Source organism: Oncorhynchus keta, chromosome 9, assembly GCF_023373465.1.
Source record: "Oncorhynchus keta strain PuntledgeMale-10-30-2019 chromosome 9, Oket_V2, whole genome shotgun sequence".
NCBI classification, from domain to species: Eukaryota; Metazoa; Chordata; class Actinopteri; order Salmoniformes; family Salmonidae; genus Oncorhynchus; species Oncorhynchus keta.
Genome location: NC_068429.1, coordinates 35758803 through 35782819, shown reverse-complemented (window position 1 = coordinate 35782819; position 24017 = coordinate 35758803). Strand labels below are relative to the sequence as shown.

The 24017-nt window shown below is 41.3% G+C and overlaps 1 protein-coding gene and 1 non-coding gene across 2 annotated transcripts; both read left to right on the top strand.

Moving 5' to 3' along the window:
- Positions 1-28: 28 nt before the first annotated feature.
- On the top strand, positions 29-23653 carry LOC118388005 (calsenilin-like). Its single transcript, XM_052525744.1, has 9 exons — positions 29-216; positions 9767-9947; positions 15344-15468; positions 15775-15844; positions 16202-16272; positions 16437-16544; positions 16677-16781; positions 17147-17209; positions 17501-23653. The coding sequence occupies exons 1-9, from the start codon at positions 82-84 to the stop codon at positions 17546-17548; spliced, it is 906 nt and encodes a 301-aa protein (XP_052381704.1). The 5' UTR covers positions 29-81; the 3' UTR covers positions 17549-23653.
- trnat-ugu (transfer RNA threonine (anticodon UGU)) lies at positions 5211-5286 on the top strand. The gene has a single exon. It is a non-coding gene; the product is annotated as a tRNA-Thr (tRNA).
- Positions 23654-24017: the final 364 nt, after the last annotated feature.

The following is a 24017-nucleotide window of genomic DNA, read 5'->3' as shown; positions in this document are numbered from 1 at the left end:
AGAACCACGGACAGCACGTGGAAGAAGGCATACTGGTGGTGCTCTCCCTGTCTCTCTCTCTCTCTCGTGCGGTGCTTTGAAATGAGCGAGTTTATGCCTCACAGGTTACGGTTTACATCAGGATTCTCAGAACAGAAAGTGCGCGCGACTAGACGAACGCCTCAGAGCGGTTTATTGCAAAAAGCAAGAAATCAACATAACATCAACATCATGCAGGTAAATAAAAAAAATATGACATGTATATTTTGATGTGTTGTTTTAATTGTTAGAATAACCTAAACAAACTGCTCAGGCACATTCACTCTCAAGTTTGAGTTCAGTACGAGGCATATCTGCCAAATCCGTCATTCGTGCAATAAGTTACCGCAGAAAAAAAATCATAATTGAGATATTGCGTGTCTCATAAAGTGGAAGCACGTGAGTGTTGTTGAATCAATCAAATGCAACAGTAACCAAACTGCTTGTTGATGCCATGGAAAAGTTGTCATGTAAGCTGCTTGGTGTATGAAAATGTATGCACTCTAGATAAGAATATCCGCTAAATGACCTAAATATAAATGTCAAATGTGTCACTGATATTGTACCTGCTCTGATAATGACTTTATTCTATGCCATGTTGTGAAAATGGCTAGGGTCAACTTAATTATATTGATTCTTACCATCTGTAGTATTGTGTGTCAGTAGCTTAATTGTGTTGTAACCATGTACTACTCAATTAATTATGAGTATCACATTCAAGCAGGCGATTACTATTTCATTCAGTTAAGACATTGTCCAAAGGCAGGCATTCAGATATCACTTAATGTATTTAATCAAGTAATGGTGTGCATATTGATATATAGAGTGACTGACTGTTGTTCAAACCATTGTAGCAATTGTGCTAGACAGAAGTCTAGTAGCTGCAACAAGCTATTTAATAATACAATAGTTGAGCTTGTTGCTGAAGTTGTAAGGTATATGGGGGGATTCTTTCTCTCTTGAAGGTGCTCAGCATTCGGTCAGATACAGTATGTAGACATCACTCATTGCAGCTGCAGCTGGAGTTTCATTCTGTTTTCAGCAGTTACCTTGCTGTTTGGAGCCATATGTTGAGATTTGACATGAAAACTATTTTGGTTATGACAACTCCCTGTAGAAGCTCAATGTGTTTACTTGTGAATGTGCAAAAGGCTAATTGGGAAAACAAACTGAAAAATATGGAGCTGAAATGTCATCTTGCTTTGAGGGAAAAACAGGTCAAGAAGTAGTTGCAAGTTCCCTCCAGTTAATACATTGTAAATAATGTATAATACACAACCCCCCTGCATTATACAACACACACACACACACACACACACACACACACACACACACACACACACACACACACACACACACACACACACACACACACACACTGGGATGTTTAACTGTGATTTTTGATCATTTAACACATTTTGGTTGTTGTCTTCAAAGCAAATGCACACATTTGAATTTAGACAAGATTCCGTAAGTCAGGCATGCATCTTCCAGATGTGTGAAGGGACAGACATGCATAGCGTGACACACAAGAACAGTGTGATGTTGAACCACAACTAAAGGCATTATCCCCTTGGCTTGTGTAACAGTGACCTCATGTGATGTCCTTTTCCATCACTCATCTTTCAGCAGCTGTCCTATGCGGTGTGTCTACTAATGCATTACTGCACTTACTGAACAATATCACTTCCTCTCTTGGACAAAATGTTGACTGTGTTTACAAATCAGCCATTCTTTAGGGAGTGAAAAGGACAGAAAGCTCCACAGAAAGTGGTTGTTGAATAAGACCTTAAGAATCCACTCAACAAGTTTGACTGGCAGTTTCACTAACTCCCCAATTGTAATTAAACTGTGTTCCTTGCGAGATTCACATTTGGAAACAGAGAGGAGCCCTTGATCTTTGTGATCGGAGTGGAGGTAACAACAGAGAGAAAAATTGATGAAGGGGAAACAATGAGGGAGGACATTATCATCAGCCCAGGGATTAGGAGCACTGTGTTCTTTTTTGTTTCCTCTCTGTCTCTCTCTTTCTCTCAGGTTGTTTGTTTCCACTGGCACTTTGGGGCACTTTAAATAGAGCCTATGGTGAGAGGCGTCTACTTTTGTACAGAGCTTGTGGAACTAGCTCTGCGATGGATTCAGGGTCCATTAGTCCATTTGAATTTGGTTGATGGTCAGGAAAATATCCAATGCTCAAGTTAATAATAGCGTATTTGTGTTGGGGAGGTTTCACACACCTAAATGTGAGCTGAAGAAAAGTAGTTGCATAATGAACATAAAGACACACTCCATTACTCTAAGCAATGTCTTCTGCACAATGACGTATAGAACTGCAAGGCAAGCCTCTGTACAGCCTCCCTTTTGTATGTACAGCATGCCTTCAAGACTTGCAGTCCACCCCAAAGAAATGTCATACACTTTTACACTGCCTTCAGACAGTATTCACACCCCTTGACTTTTTCCATATTTTGTTGTGGTACAAAGAGAGATTACAATGGATTGAATTTTTTTTTTTTGTCAACAATATACATAAAATACTCTAATGTATATATATATAATTTATATTTATATATAAAGATCTTGATTAAATAAGTATTCAATCCCCTGAGTCAATACATGTTAGAATCCCCTTTGGCAGCGATTACAGCTGTGAGTCTTTCTGGGTAAGTCTCTAAAAGATTTCCACACCTGGATTGTGCAACATTTGCCCGTTATTCTTTTCAAAATTCTTCAAGCTCTGTCATTGGTTGTTGACCCTTGCTAGACAACTATTTTCATGTACTGCCGTAGATTTTCAAGCAGATTTAAGTCAAAACTTTTTCAAAAACACTCAGGAACTGTCTTCTTGGAAAGCAACTCCAGTGTCGATTTGGCCTTGTGTTTTAGGTTAATGTTCTGCTGAAAGGTGAATTCATCTCCCAGTGTCTGGTGGAAAGACTGAACCTGGTTTTCCTCGAGGATTTTGCCTGTGCTTAGCTCCATTCCATTTATTTTTTATCCTGAAAAACTCCCCAGTCCTTAACGATTACAAGCATACCCATAACATGATGCAGCCACCACTATGCTTGAAAATATGGAGAGTAGTACTCAGTAATGTGTTCCATTGGATTTGCCCCAGGCATAACACTTTGTATTCAGGACAAAAGTAAATTGCTATGCCACATGTTTTGCAATATTACTTTAGTGTTTGTTTGAAAACAGGATGCTTTTCTTTATTTGTATATTTGTATTCTGGACAGGCTTCATTCTTTTCACTCTGTCAATTAGGTTATTATTGTCATGTAACTACAATGTTGTTGATTCTTCCTACATTTTTTCATATCACAGCCATTAAACTATGTAACTGTTTTAAAGTCACCATTGGCCTCATGGTGAAATCCCTAAGTTGTTTCCTTCTTCTCTGGCAACTGAGTTAGGAAGGAGGCCTGTATCTTTGTAGTGACTGGGCGAATTGATACGCCATCCAAAGTGTAATGAATAACTTCACCATGCTCAAAGGGATATTCAATTCCCTTTTTTTACCCATCTACCAATAGGTGCCCTTCTTTAGGAGGCGTTGGAAAACCTCCTTGGTCTATGTGGTTGAATCTGTGTTTGAAATTCACTGCTCGTCTGAGGGACATTGCAGATAATTGTAAGTCTGGGTTACAGAGATGAGGTAGTCATTAAAAAATCATGTTAAACACTATTATTGCACAACTTATTATGTGACTTGTTAAGCACATTCTTACTCCTGAATTTATTTAGGCTAACAAATGGGTTGAATACTTATTGACTCAACACATTTCAGCTTTTCGTTTTTAATTAATTGGTAAATACATAATTCCACTTTTACATTATAGGGTATTGTGTGTAGGCCAGTGACACAACATCTAAACGTAATCCATTTTACATTTTGGCTGTAACGCATCAAAACGTGGGAAAAGTTAAGGGGTGTGAACACTTTCTGAAGGCACTATCTTGGGACCGTATCTTGGGACCGTCCACAAAAGCAACGAGGGAGCGTTATGTAAATGATATAACCATTTCCACTGTAGTTGTGCCACTCAACTGTATTTTGACTGTGTGAGAGAGAGACACAGTGCACTGAGATTATATTAAATACAACATAATAACAGTGTTCTGAGTTACAGTGCATCCCTCTGTGACAATAATCAGCTGATCCCAGCTGTTCCATGCAGCCAGGCATTATGAGTACAACGGAAGCCTAGAGCAGATGTTCTCACCATATGAGGCACAGCGCGCCAAGCTCTTGTGCGGGGTACGCGGGACCTGACTTGATTGGATTTTTTTATTTGTACTTTTTCCGTTCGCGATTGTTTAGACCGATCTAAAACAACACATGAGTTCGTGATGCTTTAGGCCAGAATCAAGTGGTAAAATGCCAGAGGAAAACGCTACTCTGATGCACATGGGAACATCAGAGGGGTTTGTCTCTATGACAGAAGCTGAGCTTCTATCATCTACAGTCGAGGAGTCAAAGAAAGAAAGTGGACTTTGTTAGGAAGTGATCTTACGTGGGACTCATTTGATCTGTTGACTTTCTGTAAAAGAAAATATGTAGAATTAAATGGAGGGTTCATATTAATTATCATAATAAAAACATATGGAGTAGCGGAATAACATTTGGGGAAATCGGGTCCAGACAGTTTCCTTATCCATTATCATTATTATTATTATTACATATACTATCTAAACTATGTCAGGAGTCTTTTAAAACTAAGTAGAATTATAGGAAATTAGCTTTAAAACCCTATTTAATATCTCAATAGACAATAATAATACAAAAGGGGGTGGGGCTTTGGCGTGTGAAAATGTGAAAAAGGGGGCACTTGTGAAAAAAGGTTTTGCAACGCCCTGCCCTAAAGGGTCTGCGATTTACCAGCCAGTAGCACTGTACCCTGAAGCTTCTCAACTGCTGTCCCCTTTCTAACCAAACTATACAAAACTGGAATAAATAGTTACAATTGCTTAGGAAATATGTAAAATTAGCTCTTTCCCAAAAGGTCACAGTAGTTGAGGAACCCCTCAGGCTTGTAGATCTAAACAGAAAGAATTTCATACATTGCGATTTCAGACTCAATGGACATGTTGACAAGATTCAAAAGTAACCACACTGTTGTTTCTATTGGATTGTTCATTGAACAATTCATACAGGCAAATCAAATATATTTGTCGCGAAATCTGCTTCAGGTGTGTCTGTAGCTCAGTTGGTAGAGCATGGCGCTTGTAACGCCAGGGTACTGGGTTCGATTCCCGGGACCACCTATACGTAGAATGTATGCACACATGACTGTAAGTCGCTTTGGATAAAAGCGTCTGCTAAATGGCATATATTATTAATATTATTATTATATTATTATAGCTCGCCAATAGGAGAAAGGAAGCAGGATTGATTGAGAGAGGAATAGTCATCTTGGAGGAGTGTATGGGGACTATGGAGACTATTTGAAGTATTTCTGTAAAAAAGCGAAAATGTATTTGCTTGACCAAGTATGTATTATGTAGTATATAAACATTTCTCTTTGGAATATTTCTCCCACAAGAAAATGTCCCTTGTGCATTGTCTTTAGCTAAAGGCCAAAAAGTTACCTTAAACTGTACTGTAGTGATCCAGGTCAGGGCAGGGAAAGTTCATCTTTAGGGATTGTATACAGACAATCTGTACTTAGCAGTCCTGTTATGGGCCAGTTCTACTGGAGTGGTGAGTGTACCACCTCACTGTGATCCATCGCAAGAGAAGAAGGGGAAGGATGCTGTATCTGTGTTGCATGTCAATGAGCTCTGTGTACACTGTGTTCTCCTACTCTGTCAGGACCAAGGGAGATGCTACAAACTCCACACACGGGGAGAAAGAGGGGCTGACAATGAAGAGGGCATGTGTTGGTGACGTGTGGTGATCAGCGGATGGTGCAGTCTCCCGCAGTGTGCATGATGAGTTGGATTATTAAGGGAGGATAGTTATACCCTGCTGCATCTCCCACATGTCAGGCTAAACGTTAATAATGTAGTACTGCGGATGCCAGGGCCTACATGTATGTATGTATGTATGTATGTATGTATGTATGTATGTATGTATGTATGTATGTATGTATGTATGTATGTATGTATGTATGTATGTATGTATGTGTGTGTGTATGTTTGGGTTGGTAGGGGATGGTCTCTCTTGTCCTTGTGTTTAACACATGGCTGGTACTCAGTGTTTAACACATGGCTGGTACTCAGTGTTTAACACATGGCTGGTACTCAGAGTTTAACACATGGCTGGTACTCAGTGTTTAACACATGGCTGATACTCAGTGTTTAACACATGGCTGGTACTCAGTGTTTAGCACATGGCTGGTACTCAGTGTTTAACACATGGCTGGTAAACAGTGTTTAACACATGGCTGGTACTCAGGTTTAACACATGGCTGGTACTCAGGTTTAGCACATGGCTGGTAAACAGTGTTTAACACATGGCTAGTACTCAGTGTTTAACACATGGCTGGTACTCAGTGTTTAACACATGGCTGGTACTCAGTGTTTAACACATGGCTGGTACTCAGTGTTTAACACATGGCTGGTAGTCAGTGTTTAACACATGGCTGATACTCAGTGTTTAACACATGGCTGGTACTCAGTGTTTAACACATGGCTGATACTCAGTGTTTAACACATGGCTGGTACTCAGTGTTTAGCACATGGCTGGTAAACAGTGTTTAACACATGGCTGGTACTCAGTGTTTAACACATGGCTGGTAAACAGTGTTTAACACATGGCTGGTAAACAGTGTTTAACACATGGCTGGTACTCAGTGTTTAACACATGGCTGGTACTCAGTGTTTAACACATGGCTGGTAATCAGTGTTTAACACATGGCTGGTAAACAGTGTTTAACACATGGCTGGTACTCAGTGTTTAGCACATGGCTGGTAATCAGTGTTTAACACATGGCTGGTAATCAGTGTTTAACACATGGCTGGTACTCAGTGTTTAACACATGGCTGGTACTCAGTGTTTAACACATGGCTGGTAAACAGTGTTTAACACATGGCTGGTACTCAGTGTTTAACACATGGCTGGTACTCAGTGTTTAACACATGGCTGGTAATCAGTGTTTAACACATGGCTGGTAATCAGTGTTTAACACATGGCTGGTACTCAGTGTTTAACACATGGCTGGTAATCAGTGTTTAACACATGGCTGGTACTCAGTGTTTAACACATGGCTGGTAATCAGTGTTTAACACATGGCTGGTAATCAGTGTTTAACACATGGCTGGTAAACAGTGTTTAACACATGGCTGGTAAACAGTGTTTAACACATGGCTGGTACTCAGTGTTTAACACATGGCTGGTAATCAGTGTTTAACACATGGCTGGTAAACAGTGTTTAACACATGGCTGGTACTCAGTGTTTAACACATGGCTGGTAATCAGTGTTTAACACATGGCTGGTAATCAGTGTTTAACACATGGCTGGTACTCAGTGTTTAACACATGGCTGGTAATCAGTGTTTAACACATGGCTGGTAAACAGTGTTTAACACATGGCTGGTAAACAGTGTTTAACACATGGCTGGTAAACAGTGTTTAACACATGGCTGGTACTCAGTGTTTAACACATGGCTGGTAATCAGTGTTTAACACATGGCTGGTACTCAGTGTTTAACACATGGCTGGTAATCAGTGTTTAACACATGGCTGGTAAACAGTGTTTAACACATGGCTGGTACTCAGTGTTTAACACATGGCTGGTAATCAGTGTTTAACACATGGCTGGTACTCAGTGTTTAACACATGGCTGGTAATCAGTGTTTAACACATGGCTGGTACTCAGTGTTTAACACATGGCTGGTACTCAGTGTTTAACACATGGCTGGTAAACAGTGTTTAACACATGGCTGGTAATCAGTGTTTAACACATGGCTGGTACTCAGTGTTTAACACATGGCTGGTACTCAGTGTTTAACACATGGCTGGTACTCAGTGTTTAACACATGGCTGGTACTCAGTGTTTAACACATGGCTGGTAAACAGTGTTTAACACATGGCTGGTAAACAGTGTTTAACACATGGCTGGTACTCAGTGTTTAACACATGGCTGGTACTCAGTGTTTAACACATGGCTGGTACTCAGTGTTTAACACATGGCTGGTACTCATCCCCACCATGGCAGCTGACTCTGATCTTTTATTCATGCTGTTTTAAGGAGTGTGAATTATTGAGTGAGTTCCTCAGTGCTCTGTACGCCTTGGCTTCCTTTCATATTCAAATAGGAGATGAGGAGATTACGAGGGGGCTGGGAATCTCCCCTGATATTTTGCCCCATTCTCTCCTCAAATAATGTAACAAAACAAGAACGCATGTGTCTCAATTTGCGCATGCATACATACAAACACACACGCACACACACACACACACACACACACACACACACAGAATATCTTTTACATAGTCACACCCATACATAATAGTGGGCCTTCCATTCCCCATCAATCCAGGGGTGATAAAGCTTACTATCTCCTTATCTATTATTTTCTTCATCCATGTCATCCTACAGCCCATTCTCCTCTTATTTTCAGTCATAGCATCCTGTATGTCTTCAGCCTCGGTGAACTGACTGAACTGACTGTAACTTTGATATGTAATGCGTAGGTGGCAAGTTGAAAGAATTGACAACTTTAAAGGATTTTTTTTTCATTTTGTTGTATTGAAAATAAAATGCAGAAATGTTTCATTTACATTAGTATTCACACCGCTGAGTCAATACTTTGTAGCAGCACCTTTGGCAGCGATTACAGCTGTGAGTCTTTTCTTATTAAGTCTCTGAGTTTCCACACCTGGAACATTTGCCCATTTATTATTTTAAAAAACTCTTCAAGCTCTGTCAAATTGGTTGTAGATCATTGCTAGACAACCATTTTCAGGTCTTGCCATATATGTTCAAGTAGATTTATGTCAAAACTATAACTTTGCCACTCAGGAGCATTCACTGTCTTCTCCTGAACTTTTTTAGGCTTGTCATAACAAAAGGGTACCATCTCAGCGGTCTTCGAGTGTCCACCCTGACATTGGAAGGTTGGGAGTTCGATCCCCGGCCGAGTCATACCAAAGGCTGTATAAATGGGACCTGATGTGTCTCTGCTGCTTGATACTCAGCATTAAGGAGATAGATTGTTTGATATTGAAAGAAAATGAAGGCCCTGCAATAGATTAGCGTCCTGTCCAGGGAGTGTATTTGTACATCACTTGCCAAGGCTCATGCAAGGCTACAAAGTGGTTGAATACTTGACGCAAGACATTTCAACTTTTAATTTTTAATTCATAAAAAAAAAACATAGTTCCACTTTGACATTATGGGTATTGACAAAAACATCTCTAAGCCATTTTAAATTCAGGCTGTAACACAACCAAATGTGGAAAAAGTCCAGGGGTGTGAATAATTTCTGAAGGCACTGTATAACTTTCGAAATACAGCCGCTATGATGCATTTTGCAAAAGCGCACAATCATACAGTATGATGCAAAATGCATGGACAAAAATAGATTAATGAAACAAAAAGTGGAATAGGGATGGCTTATGTATGGCTTTTTTGTACACATTTTCCGTAATATCATGTTCTTTCTCTTCCTCCCCCTCTCTGACCAGCCTATACATTCTTCTCTGTGGATCCTCTAACCCTTCTGTACCAGCAGTCTTCTCTGTAGTGTCCTTACCAAGCTCTCTGTCATCTGTTAACCAAGTTAGTTCTGTGTCCCCCAGGCTGATGGAAAAGGAGTGGACGGTGGCTTGCTGCCTGATGCCAACGGGAAGGAGCCCAGCCCAGGAGGACAGAGGGAAGACAGAGGGAAATGGCAGAAGCCCCGAATCACTCGTAAATCTCTGATGAAGTGCTGCCTCGTCAAATGGATCATTGACAGCACCACAAACACTCAGGGGCCAGGTAAGTCAGGGACAGTGCCAAACTTACATGAGGCTCAGTCATCCCAGCTACAGAGTTGTATGTGTTCTTTCCTGTGTGGGATAGCTGGGGTGGAGTGAAGACGAAGGCAGAGGAGAGGGGGAGGGGATGCAGGTAAGATTCATTTGAATGAGTCTACCCCCATTTTATAGGACTATATTTTAAACTGTAAGGGTTTTCCTTAGGCGAAGTAGAGGAGGACCAAAACGCAGCGTGGTTATTTAGAAACATCTTTAATAAAGATGATAACGTGAACAACTATACTTGTACAAAACAAGAAACCGTAGAAAACCAAAAACTGTCTTAACTGATGCAAAACACTGAGACAGGAACAATCACCCACAAACACACAGTGAAACCCAGGCTACCTAAATATGGTTCCCAATCAGAGACAATGACTAACACCTGCCTCTGATTGAGAACCATATCAGGCCAGACATAGAAATAGACAAACAAGACATCCAACATAGAATGCCCACCCAGATCACACCCTGACCAACCAAAACATAGAAACATACAAATAAACTATGGTCAGGGTGTGACATTAACTCTATCATCTCTCTTGCTGTCTCTCAGTGGACTTCTACTGTGCTAGCCACTCATCTTTTTGTGTCACTTCAATATACTATCAATAAATCTCTATTCGTTCTCCACAATCCCAGCAAACTGATTGCCGTAGGCTTACTGCTGAGACTTGCCCTGTTAACTCTCCTGTAAACTCTCCTCCTGTAAACTCTCCTGTAAACTCCCCTGTAAACTCTCCTTTAAACTCCCCTGTAAACTCTCCTTTAAACTCCCCTGTAAACTCTCCTTTAAACTCCCCTGTAAACTCTCCTTTAAACTCCCCTGTAAACTCTCCTTTAAACTCCCCTGTAAACTCTCCTGTAAACTCCCCTGTAAACTCTCCTTTAAACTCTCCTTTAAACTCCCCTGTAAACTCTCTTTTAAACTCTCCTGTAAACTCTCCTTTAAACTCCCCTGTAAACTCTCCTTTAAACTCCCTGTAAACTCTCCTGTAAACTCCCTGTAAACTCTCCTTTAAACTCCCTGTAAACTCTCTTTAAACTCTCCTGTAAACTCTCCTTTAAACTCCCCTGTAAACTCTCCTTTAAACTCCCCTGTAAACTCTCCTTTAAACTCCCCTGTAAACTCTCCTTTAAACTCTCCTGTAAACTCTCCTTTAAACTCCCCTGTAAACTCTCCTTTAAACTCTCCTGTAAACTCTCCTTTAAACTCCCCTGTAAACTCTCCTTTAAACTCCCCTGTAAACTCTCCTTTAAACTCCCCTGTAAACTCTCCTTTAAACTCTCCTGTAAACTCTCCTTTAAACTCCCCTGTAAACTCTCCTTTAAACTCCCCTGTAAACTCTCCTTTAAACTCCCCTGTAAACTCTCCTTTAAACTCTCCTGTAAACAATCCTTTAAACTCCCCTGTAAACTCTCCTTTAAACTCTCCTGTAAACTCTCCTTTAAACTCCCCTGTAAACTCTCCTTTAAACTCTCCTGTAAACGCTCCTTTAAACTCCCCTGTAAACTCTCCTTTAAACTCTCCTGTAAACTCTCCCACTCTCTCCTTTTTCTCTTCTTTCCTTTTCCTTCAGTTATTTTATTAGGGATTTAGAAAGCTTAAAATGATCATTGAAATAAAAGTCCCAGTGTTGACAGTAGAGGGAAATGGCAGAAGCCCCGAATCACTCGTAAATCTCTGATGAAGTGCTGCCTCGTCAAATGGATCATTGACAGCACCACAAACACTCAGGGGCCAGGTAGGTAGGTAAGTCCCAGTCATCTCTTAGTGGAGGGAAGCTGCCTCCAGAAAGAAACTATGGCCATTCATTTTGTCAAATTGGTAATGATCAATGACTTTTGTTTCAAAGCCTTTGTGGATGACTTGCTATACCCTTTTTTCAGGAACACGTACAACACATGCAAAAATATATTGTTAAGTAAATAAGGGTGTTGTTGAAAGAGTACATTATTTGTTTTTTCTGTCCAGCACCTGAACTAGTTTGATATTTGTAATTTTTTTTATTGGTGGAAGTATGAGCTGAATATGGAAGGAGTAGCAGAGAGTCTGTTACTGCTTGTACCCCCGGTATGCCCTCGTTTTCTCTATCTATCTAAATTATTGACATTGCCCTTCTGTGTATGCAGACTGGGGCTAACATGTACATGTGCACTCACCAGAGCGAAGAGACCCCCAACCCCCCGCCCCCATGTTAACCCCTCCACCGCCCTGCCCTGCGTCAACTCTAAGCCCTTTCCAGTAAGGACCCACCAATACAACCATGTCTAGGCATTGCCATCTACTGGATAGTATTAATCATTACATGACACAATATAAGTACTCTCTATGTACACCAGATGGTAGTCACACACTCTGGCAGTCTTAGAACCTTTCATAGGGGAGGGAGGGAGGGGGAGGGAGGGAGGGAGGAGGGAGGGAGGGAGGGAGGGAGGGAGGGAGGGAGGGAGGGAGGGAGGGAGGGAGGGAGGGAGGGAGGGAGGGAGGGAGGGAGGGGGGGCTGGGTTGTACTGTAAGCAGATGGTTGTGTTTTTGTGAGTTGCTGTCGTATGATTGATATTCTGGGGCTATGGGCCTTCATGACGTTCTCATTACTGTTGTTACTACTGTTTGCTCTGAAGAGTGCAGAAATGCCGATATGCCAGCATTAAGCCTTGTCCGTCTTTAATGAAAGGGATAGATCAGCATTTATAGGGAGCATGGACATTTTGTTGCTGTCTTCGTTTTCAATGGTTTATTACATGAGCTAACCTTGTACTGTATGCATGGACACAAGGCTCTGCCTGACACTGTTGTGGCAGTACATACGGTTATAGAGACATCAGTGGATTAAAAACACTCTGTGATCATTCTGATGGTAGTGGTTTGGTCACCTGTGCTTGCTCTTTGTAGGAATGGAGTTGAAAGTGAGGATACTGTTATCTTTAAAACACAAATGTTTGACATGTATGTGTTTGCAAAGTAGTACTCGGAAATTATGAACAGGGGCTCATTTGTGGGACTGTGTTCCCGGTGCAGTGGTGCAGCTGTGCTTCAGTGGTTTCCCTACAGTGTCCACAAGGTGCAGCACCTTGATGTGCAGCATAAAGAAGATTGAGTCCAGTGGCTAACTCCATCTAAATCTCTCTCTGGTAAAAATGCATTTCTGGCCTGTTCCCATTCCAGTCCTAAGACCAGTATTTTGCATCTCTCTCCAATAAGATGTGCACACTCACCAGTTATGAACTCTACCTCTATTCATATTTTTTACTGTCTCACACTCACCAGTTATGAACTCTACCTCTATTCGTATTTTTTACTGCCTCACTCTCACCAGTTATGAACTCTACCTCTATTCGTATTTTTTACTGCCTCACACTCACCAGTTATGAACTCTACCTCTATTAGTATTTTTTTTACTGCCTCACACTCACCAGTTATGAACTCTACCTCTATTCGTATTTTTTACTGCCGCACACTCATCAGTTATGAACTCTACCTCTAACTCTACCTCTTTGTAAGGTGTTTTGGGATAGGAAAAATAATTAGGGCACTATGTCTACCTCCACTATTCATCTTGTTTAAAGTCCCTTAATAAACTCAATTGAAATATCAGTTTGTTGAAATAGAACCACAATGTGAGGTTTCTTTTTGAATCCAGTGTTATGTTGGCTGTGTGAATGGGGAGATAGACACAGGCAGCGCCACACAGGGCAGGGCAGACTCCTTCACTCTAAGTGCTGCTGGTCATATTCCAGCCATCAGTGGATGTGGATCAATGCCTGGTTTACAGCTTTACATCATCCTTGAAATGCCTGGGAAAACAAGGAAACGCTCAAACCGTCAATTAGAAACTATTAGTAAAAAAAACAACACATAATCTCTCCGGTCTCGCCCTACTCCCCTCTCTCATCTTCCTCACTCGCTCCAACTGGAGAATGCACTAGAGGGATAATTCCTTTCTTGATGGACCTGTAGGACAGACTTACCCAAAAAGGGAGACACAGGGGGTTCAGCCCTTAACTGGTGCAGAGTGTGTACTAAGGAAGATACTTCACAGAGGATGGAGATATTTGGGAGATGATGAATCAAGTGGTATATGTTTGTTTTCAACTCAATACCATGCACTGGACTTGGATTTAGAGGGACTTTTTGAAGACAAGAAGATATTATCATCAAACTCACCTTTTTGCTTTTGCTGGATATCAAGGGGTTAAATGAAGGGCACCTGGAACAGAGTGACTGTTAATGGATCTCTACCTTCACTGGATCTTTACCGTCTTCATCACGAGGAGCATCGTCACCTGAGAGTTCACTTCCTTTAACACAGAGTGTGGGTGGGAAAATGGGGGGAGTAAAGTGTGACCAATAGATTTCAGGGTTCGCAGCTATTTTTCAGACATCTTGTTCAATTGTTTGTTTTGATGTTTTCTTAGACACACACATCCAGCAGCAAACATTTGTTACGTTGTGGAAAACGCATCCAATATGTTCAGAGCTGGCCAATAGCAAGCTGATAAAGGTTCTTATTCAAACAAGTCAGCCATGGTGCTGGAAGGCATGGAACTGATTGCAATTACTGTAGTCATTGGCCTGTTTTTTGTAGTGTTCAAGCAGTTTGGTGTCTGGGAGCCCTTGACATTAGATGGTAAGTAACAAGGAGAGACTCTATGTGCCCTGTTCTTTTCAAGGCCATCATATTCCTCACAGATAGACAGAAGCTTCTTGTACTGTGTTGGTGATAGTTGAAGATATACATGGATTTCAGTGTTGTCACTTTATGAGAGAAGACGGGCTTCCACTGCAACTCTAGACAAACTGCCTCAAGACAACGAAGGTTTCATGTCTTATTACTGGTTTATAGAGAAAGAAATAACTTAAACCAAAATACTGTGACTGTCTGGCTTAATCTGATTGTATGTGTTCCCCCCTTCTCACTTCCCTACACTTCAATTTCTCCCCTGTCTTCCTCTCCCCATTCCTCGCTCTGTTTGTTTAATTTCATAGATGGTGAGCACACAAACAGTAGTAACTCCCTGTATTCGTCATTTCCTTTTGTCATTCATTCATCATCCTCTCCCACTTTATTGTTCACATGTCCACCTTCTTTTTGCCAAAATATTGTACACCATTTTCATCAAATCCAATTTCTCTGTTACCCACCACACAAATTCCTCTCCCTCCCAATTTGTTCTGATGGTCCCGTCTTCCTCTCCTGATTTCATCCTTTCTCATCCGCTCCCGTCCTATTCTTCCCTCTCACCTGATCCACATTCTTCCCTCCCTTTCACCTTTCACCTCTCCCCTTCTCCCGACTCTCCTTCATTTCCCTGGGTTCTCCTCCTCTCTCTCTTTCCCTCTCCTCTCTCAAACAGAGAGTAGCGACTGTGAATTGGAGCTTTCTACTGTTCGTCACCAGCCTGAAGGCTTGGAACAGCTCCAGGTCCAGACCCAGTTCACCAAGAAGGAGTTGCAGTCACTCTACAGAGGCTTTAAAAACGTGCGACTGGGACTTGGCTGGGCGTAGAGCACCGAGTGGGAGTGGGATAGAGGTTAAACACACACTGTCAGGGACTTGAAGGACTGCAAAGATATCCTCTTACAATATGTTTGATACACTTGCATAGCTACACACATTTATTTACACAGATATTTACACTCACTCACTACGAGCTGTTACACATATATTAGCCGATAACAAACCGTTAGATATATCTATTTTCATAGATATTTAACTACATTTATAAATACATACAAGTTAAGCACTTAGTACTTATTAAATGTATTTTAATTTCCCTCTGAACAGGAGTGTCCCAGCGGGCTGGTGGATGAGGAGACTTTCAAGAACATCTACTCACAGTTCTTCCCCCAGGGAGGTAGGAGTCTGCCCTCAAGTGATGTAAGGGAGGCACAATGGAATAGTACTGCAGATAGGTAGTACTGCAGATAGGTGGGAGACTCCCTTTCAACTGCTGCTACGTTGTCAGCTCTTTCAATGGGCTGTGATTTAACAGAGAGCATTATCATACTGTTTTGTAATCAACATTTGATAAGAAATTGAAGATTCTGACAACTCAGAACCTCACCTATTGATTTATATATGCTATAAAGACTGACCCATTTCACCCAGAGCGACCGTCAAAGTGGATAAAAGTGGAAAGAGAATAAATAACCAGCTGTCACCCACTGTATACCTGCCTAATGTTAACTACATTATCGGTATCCCTTCTCAGATGCCACCACATATGCACATTTCCTGTTCAACGCATTTGACATGGACAGAAATGGCTCTATCCGTTTCGAGGTAAGCAAAACTCCTCTTAAATTAGGTCAGTTGTCCTCTCGTATAAAACCTTCTAGAACAATCAACGTTTGCCATCCCGATAACATGCTCAATCTAAAAAACAAATTGCCTTCAGTAGATGAAATACTTCGACAGTCAGTAAGGTTTTCTATGTTTTTTTGCAGGACTTTGTGATTGGACTATCTGTACTGCTCAGAGGTTCAGAAACAGAGAAACTCCGGTGGGCCTTCAATCTGTATGATATCAACAAGGATGGCTACATCACCAAGGAGGTACAGTGTAAGGTCATGCATTTCCTGTTTGTTGCATAGAGATGCTCTTCTGCTAGACATAACACTCCAAGACCTGGCGCTGACTCATGACTGTATGTGTGTGCGTGTGCGTGTGCGTGTGTGTGTGTACAGGAGATGTTGGCCATAATGACGTCCATCTATGACATGATGGGCAGGTATACCTCTCCTAGTGTACGAGATATTGATCCATCTGAGCATGTGGACAAGTTCTTTCAGGTACATAAGCCCCCAGTGTATGACCCCCTCCCATCTCACCCCCATGTCTAACATTTTACCTTGATTAACACCTTCTGTCCTTATGTTTGTGTTGTTTCTGTCCTAAAGATGTATTTTTGGCTATTATGTAATAAGAACTCTCGTCTGTTTGAGTTTTCCCAACCTAAAAGCTTCACATTTTGTTACTGTGGAAGCGCACAAACGGCCCAGCGTCGTCCGGGTTAGGGTTTGGCCGGGGTAGGCCGTCATTGTAAATAAGGATTTGTTCTTAACTGACTTGCCTAGTTAAATAAAGGTTAAATAAAATACAAAAATTGTAGTTCTGTATGTAATCGTATGAGATATTTAATGGCTAGCTTTTTCAGAAAATGGATCGGAACAGAGACGGGGTGGTGACCATTGATGAGTTCATAGAGACTTGTCAGAAGGTAAACACATCCTCCACAATCTTTACTGATGAAAATATGTACTGTACATCATGTTAGAATGCCCAGACAAGCCACATGCTATTACATGGCTTTAACTCGCCTGGCTAACATTCCAGGTATTCCTGTAGCTGGCAGACAGCAGGTTAACTGACAGGTTTGTCTTACAGAACCTGTTCATGTTAGAGGAACACAAAGCATATGAAGAGCTAAGAACAGTTCTGCCATAAGTAGTGTTCAATTGACATTGTGTCCTAAGCAACTGATTTCTCAACTTGTCATTTCTCTCACCAGGATGAAAATATCATGGCCTCCATGCAGCTCTTTGAGAACGTCATCTAGGTCTAGGAACGGAAGGAGAACATGGATAGAAGTATAAGTCCTGATGACCTTTTATTGCTTCCGATACCAGACCCTACAAGCCCCTCTACACTTTAACCCCTCACCGTTTGATAATAGAAAAATATTCACACACATCGAGATGAGGACAGTAAACATTTGGCAGGGGGCATAGGGAAAATACCTTTTAAATGTTTGATTCCACTACGTACTGTATATGGTAAAATAATCCCTTCAATGGTTCTATTGACAGTAGAGGTCGACCGATTATGATTTTTCAACGCCGATACCGATGCCGATTATTGGAGGCCCAAAAACGCCGATACCGATTAATCGGGCGATTTAAAAAAAAAAAATTTTTTGTAATAATGACAATTACAACAATACTGAATGAACACTTATTTTAACTTAATATAATACATCAATAAAATCAATTTAGCCTAAAATCAATAATGAAACATGTTCAATTTGGTTTAAATAATGCAAAAACAAAGTGTTGGAGAAGAAAGTAAAAGTGCAATATGTGTCATATAAGAAAGCTAACGTTTAAGTTCCTTGCTCAGAGCATGAGAACATATGAAAGCTGGTGGTTCCTTTTAACATGAGTCTTCAATATTCCCAGGTAAGAAGTTTAAGGTTGTAGTTATTCTAGGAATTATAGGACTATTTCTCTCTATACGATTTGTATTTCATATACCTTTGACTATTGGATGTTCTAATAGGCACTTTAGTATGCCAGTGTAACAGTATATTTTCCATCCCTCTCCTCGCTCCTACCTGGGCTCGAACCAGGGACACATCGACAACAGCCACCCTCGAAGCAGCGTTACCCAAGCAGAGCAAGGGGAACAACTACTCCAAGTCTCAGAGCGAGTGATGTTTGAAATGCTATTAGCGCGCAACCTGCTAACTAGCTAGCCATTTCACATCGGTTACACCAGCCTAATCTTGGGAGTTGATAGGCTTGAAGTCATAAACAGCTGCTGACAAACGCACGAAAGTGCTGTTTGAATGAATGCTTATGAGCCTGCTGGTGCCTACCATCGCTCAGTCAGACTGCTCTATCAAATCATAGACTTAGTTTTAACATGATAACACAGAAATACGAGCCTTAGGTCATTAATATGGTCAAATCCGGAAACTATCATCTCGAAGACAAGACATTTATTCTTTCAGTGAAATACGGAACCGTTCCGTATTTTATCTAATGGGTGGCATCCATAAGTCTAAATATTGCTGTTACATTGCACAACCTTCAATGTTATGTCATAATTACGTAAAATTCTGGCAAATTAGTTCGCAACAAGCCAGGCGGCCCAAACTGTTGCATATACCCTGACTCTGCGTGCAATGAACGCAAGAGAAGTGACACAATTTCACCTGTATAATATTGCCTGCTAACCTGGATTTCTTTTAGCTAAACATAAAGGTTTAAAAATATATACTTCTGAGTATTGATTTTAAGAAAGGTCATTGATGTTTATGGTTAGGTACAGTCGTGCAACGGTTTTGCTTTTTTCGTAAATGTGCTTTTGTTAAAACATCCCTTGTTTGGCGAAGTTGGCTGTCTTTGTTAGGAAGAAATAGTCTTCACACAGTTCGCAACGAGCCAGGCGGCCAAAACTGCTGCATATATCCTGACTCTGTTGCAAGAGAAGTGACACATTTTCCCTAGTTAAAATAAATTAATGTTAGCAGGCAATATTAACTAAATATGCAGGTTTAAAAATATATACTTGTGTATTGATTTTAAGAAAGGCATTGATTTTTATGGTTAGGTACACGTTGGAGCAACGACAGTCCTTTTTCGCAAATGCGCACTGCATCGATTATATGCAACACAGGACACACTAGATAAACTAGTAATATCATCAACTATGTGTAGTTAACTAGTGATTATGATTGATTGACTGTTTTTTATAAGATAAGTTTAATGCTAGCTAGCAACTTACCTTGTCTTCTTACTGCATTCGCGTAACAGGCAGGCTCCTCATGGAGTGCAATGTGAGGCTGGTGGTTAGAGAATTGGACTAGTTAACTGTAGGGTTGCAAGATTGAATCCCTGAGCTGACAAGGTAAAAATCTGTCATTCTTTATTTGTATTTTTATTTGATTTATTTCACCTTTATTTAACCAGGTAGGCTAGTTGAGAACAATTTCTCATTTACAATTGCGACCTGGCCAAGAAAAAGCAAAGCAGTTCGACACATACAACAACAGAGTTACACATGGAGTAAAACAAACATACAGTCAATAATACAGTAGAAAAATATGTCTATATACGATGTGAGAAAATGAGGTGAGATAAGGGAGGTAAAGGCACAAAAAAAGGCCATGGTGGCCTTTTCAGTAAAACACTGGAATGGTAGATTTGCTGTGGAAGAATGTGCAAAGTAGAAATAAAAACAATGGGGTGTAAAGGAGCAAAATAAATAAATAGAGTGAGGGAGAAGTGTTTCCAGTTTCAGAGATTTTTGTAGTTCGTTCCAGTCATTGGCAGCAGAGAACTGGAAGGAGAGGCACCCAAAGGAAGAATTGGTTTTGGGGATGACCAGAGAGATATACCTGCTGTAGCGTGTGCTACAGGTGGGTGCTGCTATGGTGACCAGCGAGCTGAGATAAGGGGGGACTTTACCTAGCAGGGTCTTGTAGATGGCCTGGAGCCAGTGGGTTTGGCGACGAGTATGAAGCGAGGGCCAGCCAACGACAGCATACAGGTCGCAGTGGTGGGTAGTATATGGGGCTTTGGTGACAAAACAGATGGCACTGTGATAGACTGCATCCAATTTATTGAGTAGGGTATTGGAGGCTATTTTGTAAATGACATCGCCGAAGTCGAGGATCGGTAGGATGGTCAGTTTTACGAGGGTATGTTTGGCAGCATGAGTGAAGGATGCTTTGTTGCGAAATAGGAAGCCAATTCTAGATTTAACTTTGGATTGGAGATGTGTGATGTGAGTCTGGAAGGAGAGTTTACAGTCTAACCAGACACCTAGGTATTTGTAGTTGTCCACATATTCTAAGTCAGAATCGTCCAGAGTAGTGATGCTGGACGGTCGGACAGGTGCAGGCAGTGATCGGTTGAAGAGCATGCATTTAGTTTTACTTGTATTTAAGAGCAGTTAGAGGCCATGGAAGGAGAGTTGTATGGCATTGAAGCTCGTCTGGAGGGTTGTTAACACAGTATCCAAAGAAGGGCCAGAAGTATACAGAATGGTGTCGTCTGCGTAGAGGTGGATCAGAGACTCACAACCAGCAAGAGCTACATCATTGATGAGAAGAGAGTCGTCCCAAGAATTGAACCCTGTGGCACCCCCATAGAGACTGCCAGAGGCCGGGACAACAGGCCCTCCGATTTGACACACTGAACTCTATCAGAGAAGTGGTGAACCAGGCGAGGCAATAATTTGAGAAACCAAGGCTATCAAGTCTGCCGATGAGGATGTGGTGTTTGACAGAGTCGAAAGCCTTGGCCAGGTTAATGAATGCGGCTGCACAGTATTGTTTCATATCGATGGCGGTAGGATAGATATAGGTCTGTAGCAGTTTGGGTCTAGAGTGTCCCCCCCTTTGAAGAGGGGGATGACCGTAGCTGCTTTCCAATCTTTGGGAATCTCAGACGACATGAAAGAGAGGTTGAACAGGCTAGTACTAGGGCTTGCAACAATTTCGGCAGATCATTTTAGAAAGAGAGGGTCCAGATTGTCTAGCCCGGCTGATTTGTAGGGGTCCAGATTTTGAAACTCTTTCACAGCATCAGCTGACTGGATTTGGGAGAAGGAGAAATGGGGAAGGCTTGGGCGAGTTGCTGTGGGGGGTACAGTGCAGTTGACCGGGGTAGGGGTAGCCAGGTAGAAAGCATGGCCAGCCGTAGAAAAATGCTTATTGAAATTTTCAATTATAGTGGATTTATCGGTGGTGACAGAGTTTCCAAATCCTCAGTGCAGTGGGCAGCTGGGAGGAGGTGTTCATGTTCTCCATGGACTTTACAGTGTCCCAGAACTTTTTGAGTTTTTGTTGCAGGAAGCAAATTTCTGCTTGATAAAGCTAGCCTTGGCTTTTCTAACTGCCTGTGTGTATTGGTTTCTGACTTCCCTGAAAAGTATCATATCACGGGGGCTGTTCGATGCTAATGCAGAACGCCATAGGATGTTTTTGTGTTGGTTAAGTGCAGTCAGGTCTGGAGAGAACCAAGCGCTATATCTGTTCCTGGTTCTAAATTTCTTGAATGGGGCATGCTTATTTAAGATGGTGAGGAAGGCATTTTTTTAGTAACCAGGCACCCTCTACTGACGGGTTGAGGTCAATATCCTTCCAGGATACCCGGGCCAGGTCGATTAGATAGGCCTGCTCGCTGAAGTGTTTCAGGGAGCGTTTGACAGTGATGAGTGGAGGTCGCTTTACCGCTGACCCATTACGGATGCAGGCAATGAGGCAGTGATCGCTGAGATCTTGGTTGAAAACAGCAGAGGTGTATTTAGAGGGCAAGTTGGTTAGGATGATATCTAGGATGTGGTCTATAGCAGGCGGCAACGGTGAGAGACTTGTTTCTAGAGAGTTGGATTTTTAAAAGTAGAAGATCAAATTGTTTGGCTACAGACCTGGATAGTAGGACAGAACTCTGCAGGCTCTCTCTGCAGTAGATTGCAACACCGCCCCCTTTGGCCGTTCTATCTTGTCTGAAAATGTTGTGGTCAGGGATGGAGATTTCAGAGTTTTTGGTGGTCTTCCTAAGCCAGGATTCAGACACGGCTAGAACATCCGGGTTGGCAGAGTGTGCTAAAGCAGTGAATAAACAGTTAATCCACCATTCCTAGGCCGTCATTGAAAATAGGAATGTGTTCTTAACTGACTTGCCTAGTTAAATAAAGGTGTAAATAAATAAATCGGCCAGATCGGTGTCCAAAAATACCGATTTCCGATTGTTATGAAAACTTGAAATCGGCTCTAATTAATCGGCCATTCCGATTAATCGGTCGACCTCTAATTGACAGTTCTACTTTCCTTACCATGGACACCCAGGGAATGGCAACATGAAAAAATGGAAATGTTAGTACATTGTACAGTACTGCCCATGCCTGAACAGATTATGATCCTTTGCATGTTTGCCTGAGACTAGTGTAAGTTCATGATAACACAGTGGAATGCAAATATGAAAATAGTTATTAAATAGTTACCTGATATTGTATTTATGTGTGTGTGTGTGTGTGTGTGTGTGTGTGTGTGTGTGTGTGTGTGTGTGTGTGTGTGTGTGTGTGTGTGTGTGTGTGTGTGTGTGTGTGTGTGTGTGTGTGTGTGTGTGTGTGTTTGGGGGTCACAAAACTGGATAACTAGGATAAGTTGATATTCACACAATAGCTTGGGAACGTAAAAGCTTTTTACAGGTGGGATTTATTAATGTTGCCATATCATATATCATGCCGCCATACGTCCCAGCCGTCCCGGCACCTACAGCCTACATCATCTACTCATTGCATACCCGGAGAGAGAATGTATTTTAAAATGTTGTTGAATATCACTTTCATTCTTGAATGAATTTGCACTTTTAATATAAAATGACCTGTACATTGCATGACATTTTTCAATGGCATTTTATGTCATTTTCCCAAAAAGTGGTTATTTTCCTGTGGCAGTATATGTTTATGAATGACCCCCGGGTGTGTAATTACAATGTCAATTGATTCCATGAGGGACAGTTGAAGATTACTTGCACCTTGACTACATATATATATATACACTACCATTCAAAAGTTTGGGGTCACTTAGAAATGTCCTTGTTTTTGAAAGAAAATCAATTTTGTTGTCCATTAAATAACATCAAATTGATCAGAAATACAGTGTAGACATTGCTAATGTTGTAAATGACTATTATAGCTGGAAACTGCAGATTTTTTTATGGAATATCTACATAGGCGTACAGATGCCAATTATCAGCAACCATCACTCCTGTGTTCCAATGGCAGGTTGTGTTAGCTAATCCAAGTTTATAATTTAAAAAATCTAATTGATCATTAGAAAGCCCTTTTGCAATTATGTTAGCACAGCTGAATTTTCTTGTCCTGATTAAAGAATCAATAAAACTGTCCTTCTTTAGACAAGTATCTGGAACATCGGCTTTTGTGGGTTCGATTACAGTCTCAAAATGGCCAGAAACAATGAACTTTCTTGTGAAACTCGTCAGTTTATTCTCGTTCTGAGAAATGAAGGCTATTCCATGCGAGAAATTGCCAAGAAACTGAAGATCTGGTACAATGCTGTGTACTACTCCCTTCACGGAACAGCACAAACTGGCCCTAACCAGAATAGAAGAGGAGTGGGAGGCTCCGGTGCACAACTGAGCAAGAGTACAAGTACATGATATTGTCTAGTTTGAGAAACAGACGCCTCACAAGTCCTCAACTGGCAACTTCATTAAATAGTACCCGCAAAACACCAGTCTCAACGTCGACAGTGAAGAGGCGAATCCAGGATG

Excerpts from the sequence above, each read along its gene's own strand:
- LOC118388005 (XM_052525744.1), top strand. The coding sequence starts at position 82 with ATGAGCGAGTTTATGCCTCACAGGTTACGGTTTACATCAGGATTCTCA. Across the intron at positions 15,845-16,201 it reads ACAGTTCTTCCCCCAGGGAG|ATGCCACCACATATGCACAT; the intron begins GTAGGAGTCTGC and ends ATCCCTTCTCAG. Across the intron at positions 17,210-17,500 it reads TCATAGAGACTTGTCAGAAG|GATGAAAATATCATGGCCTC; the intron begins GTAAACACATCC and ends TTCTCTCACCAG.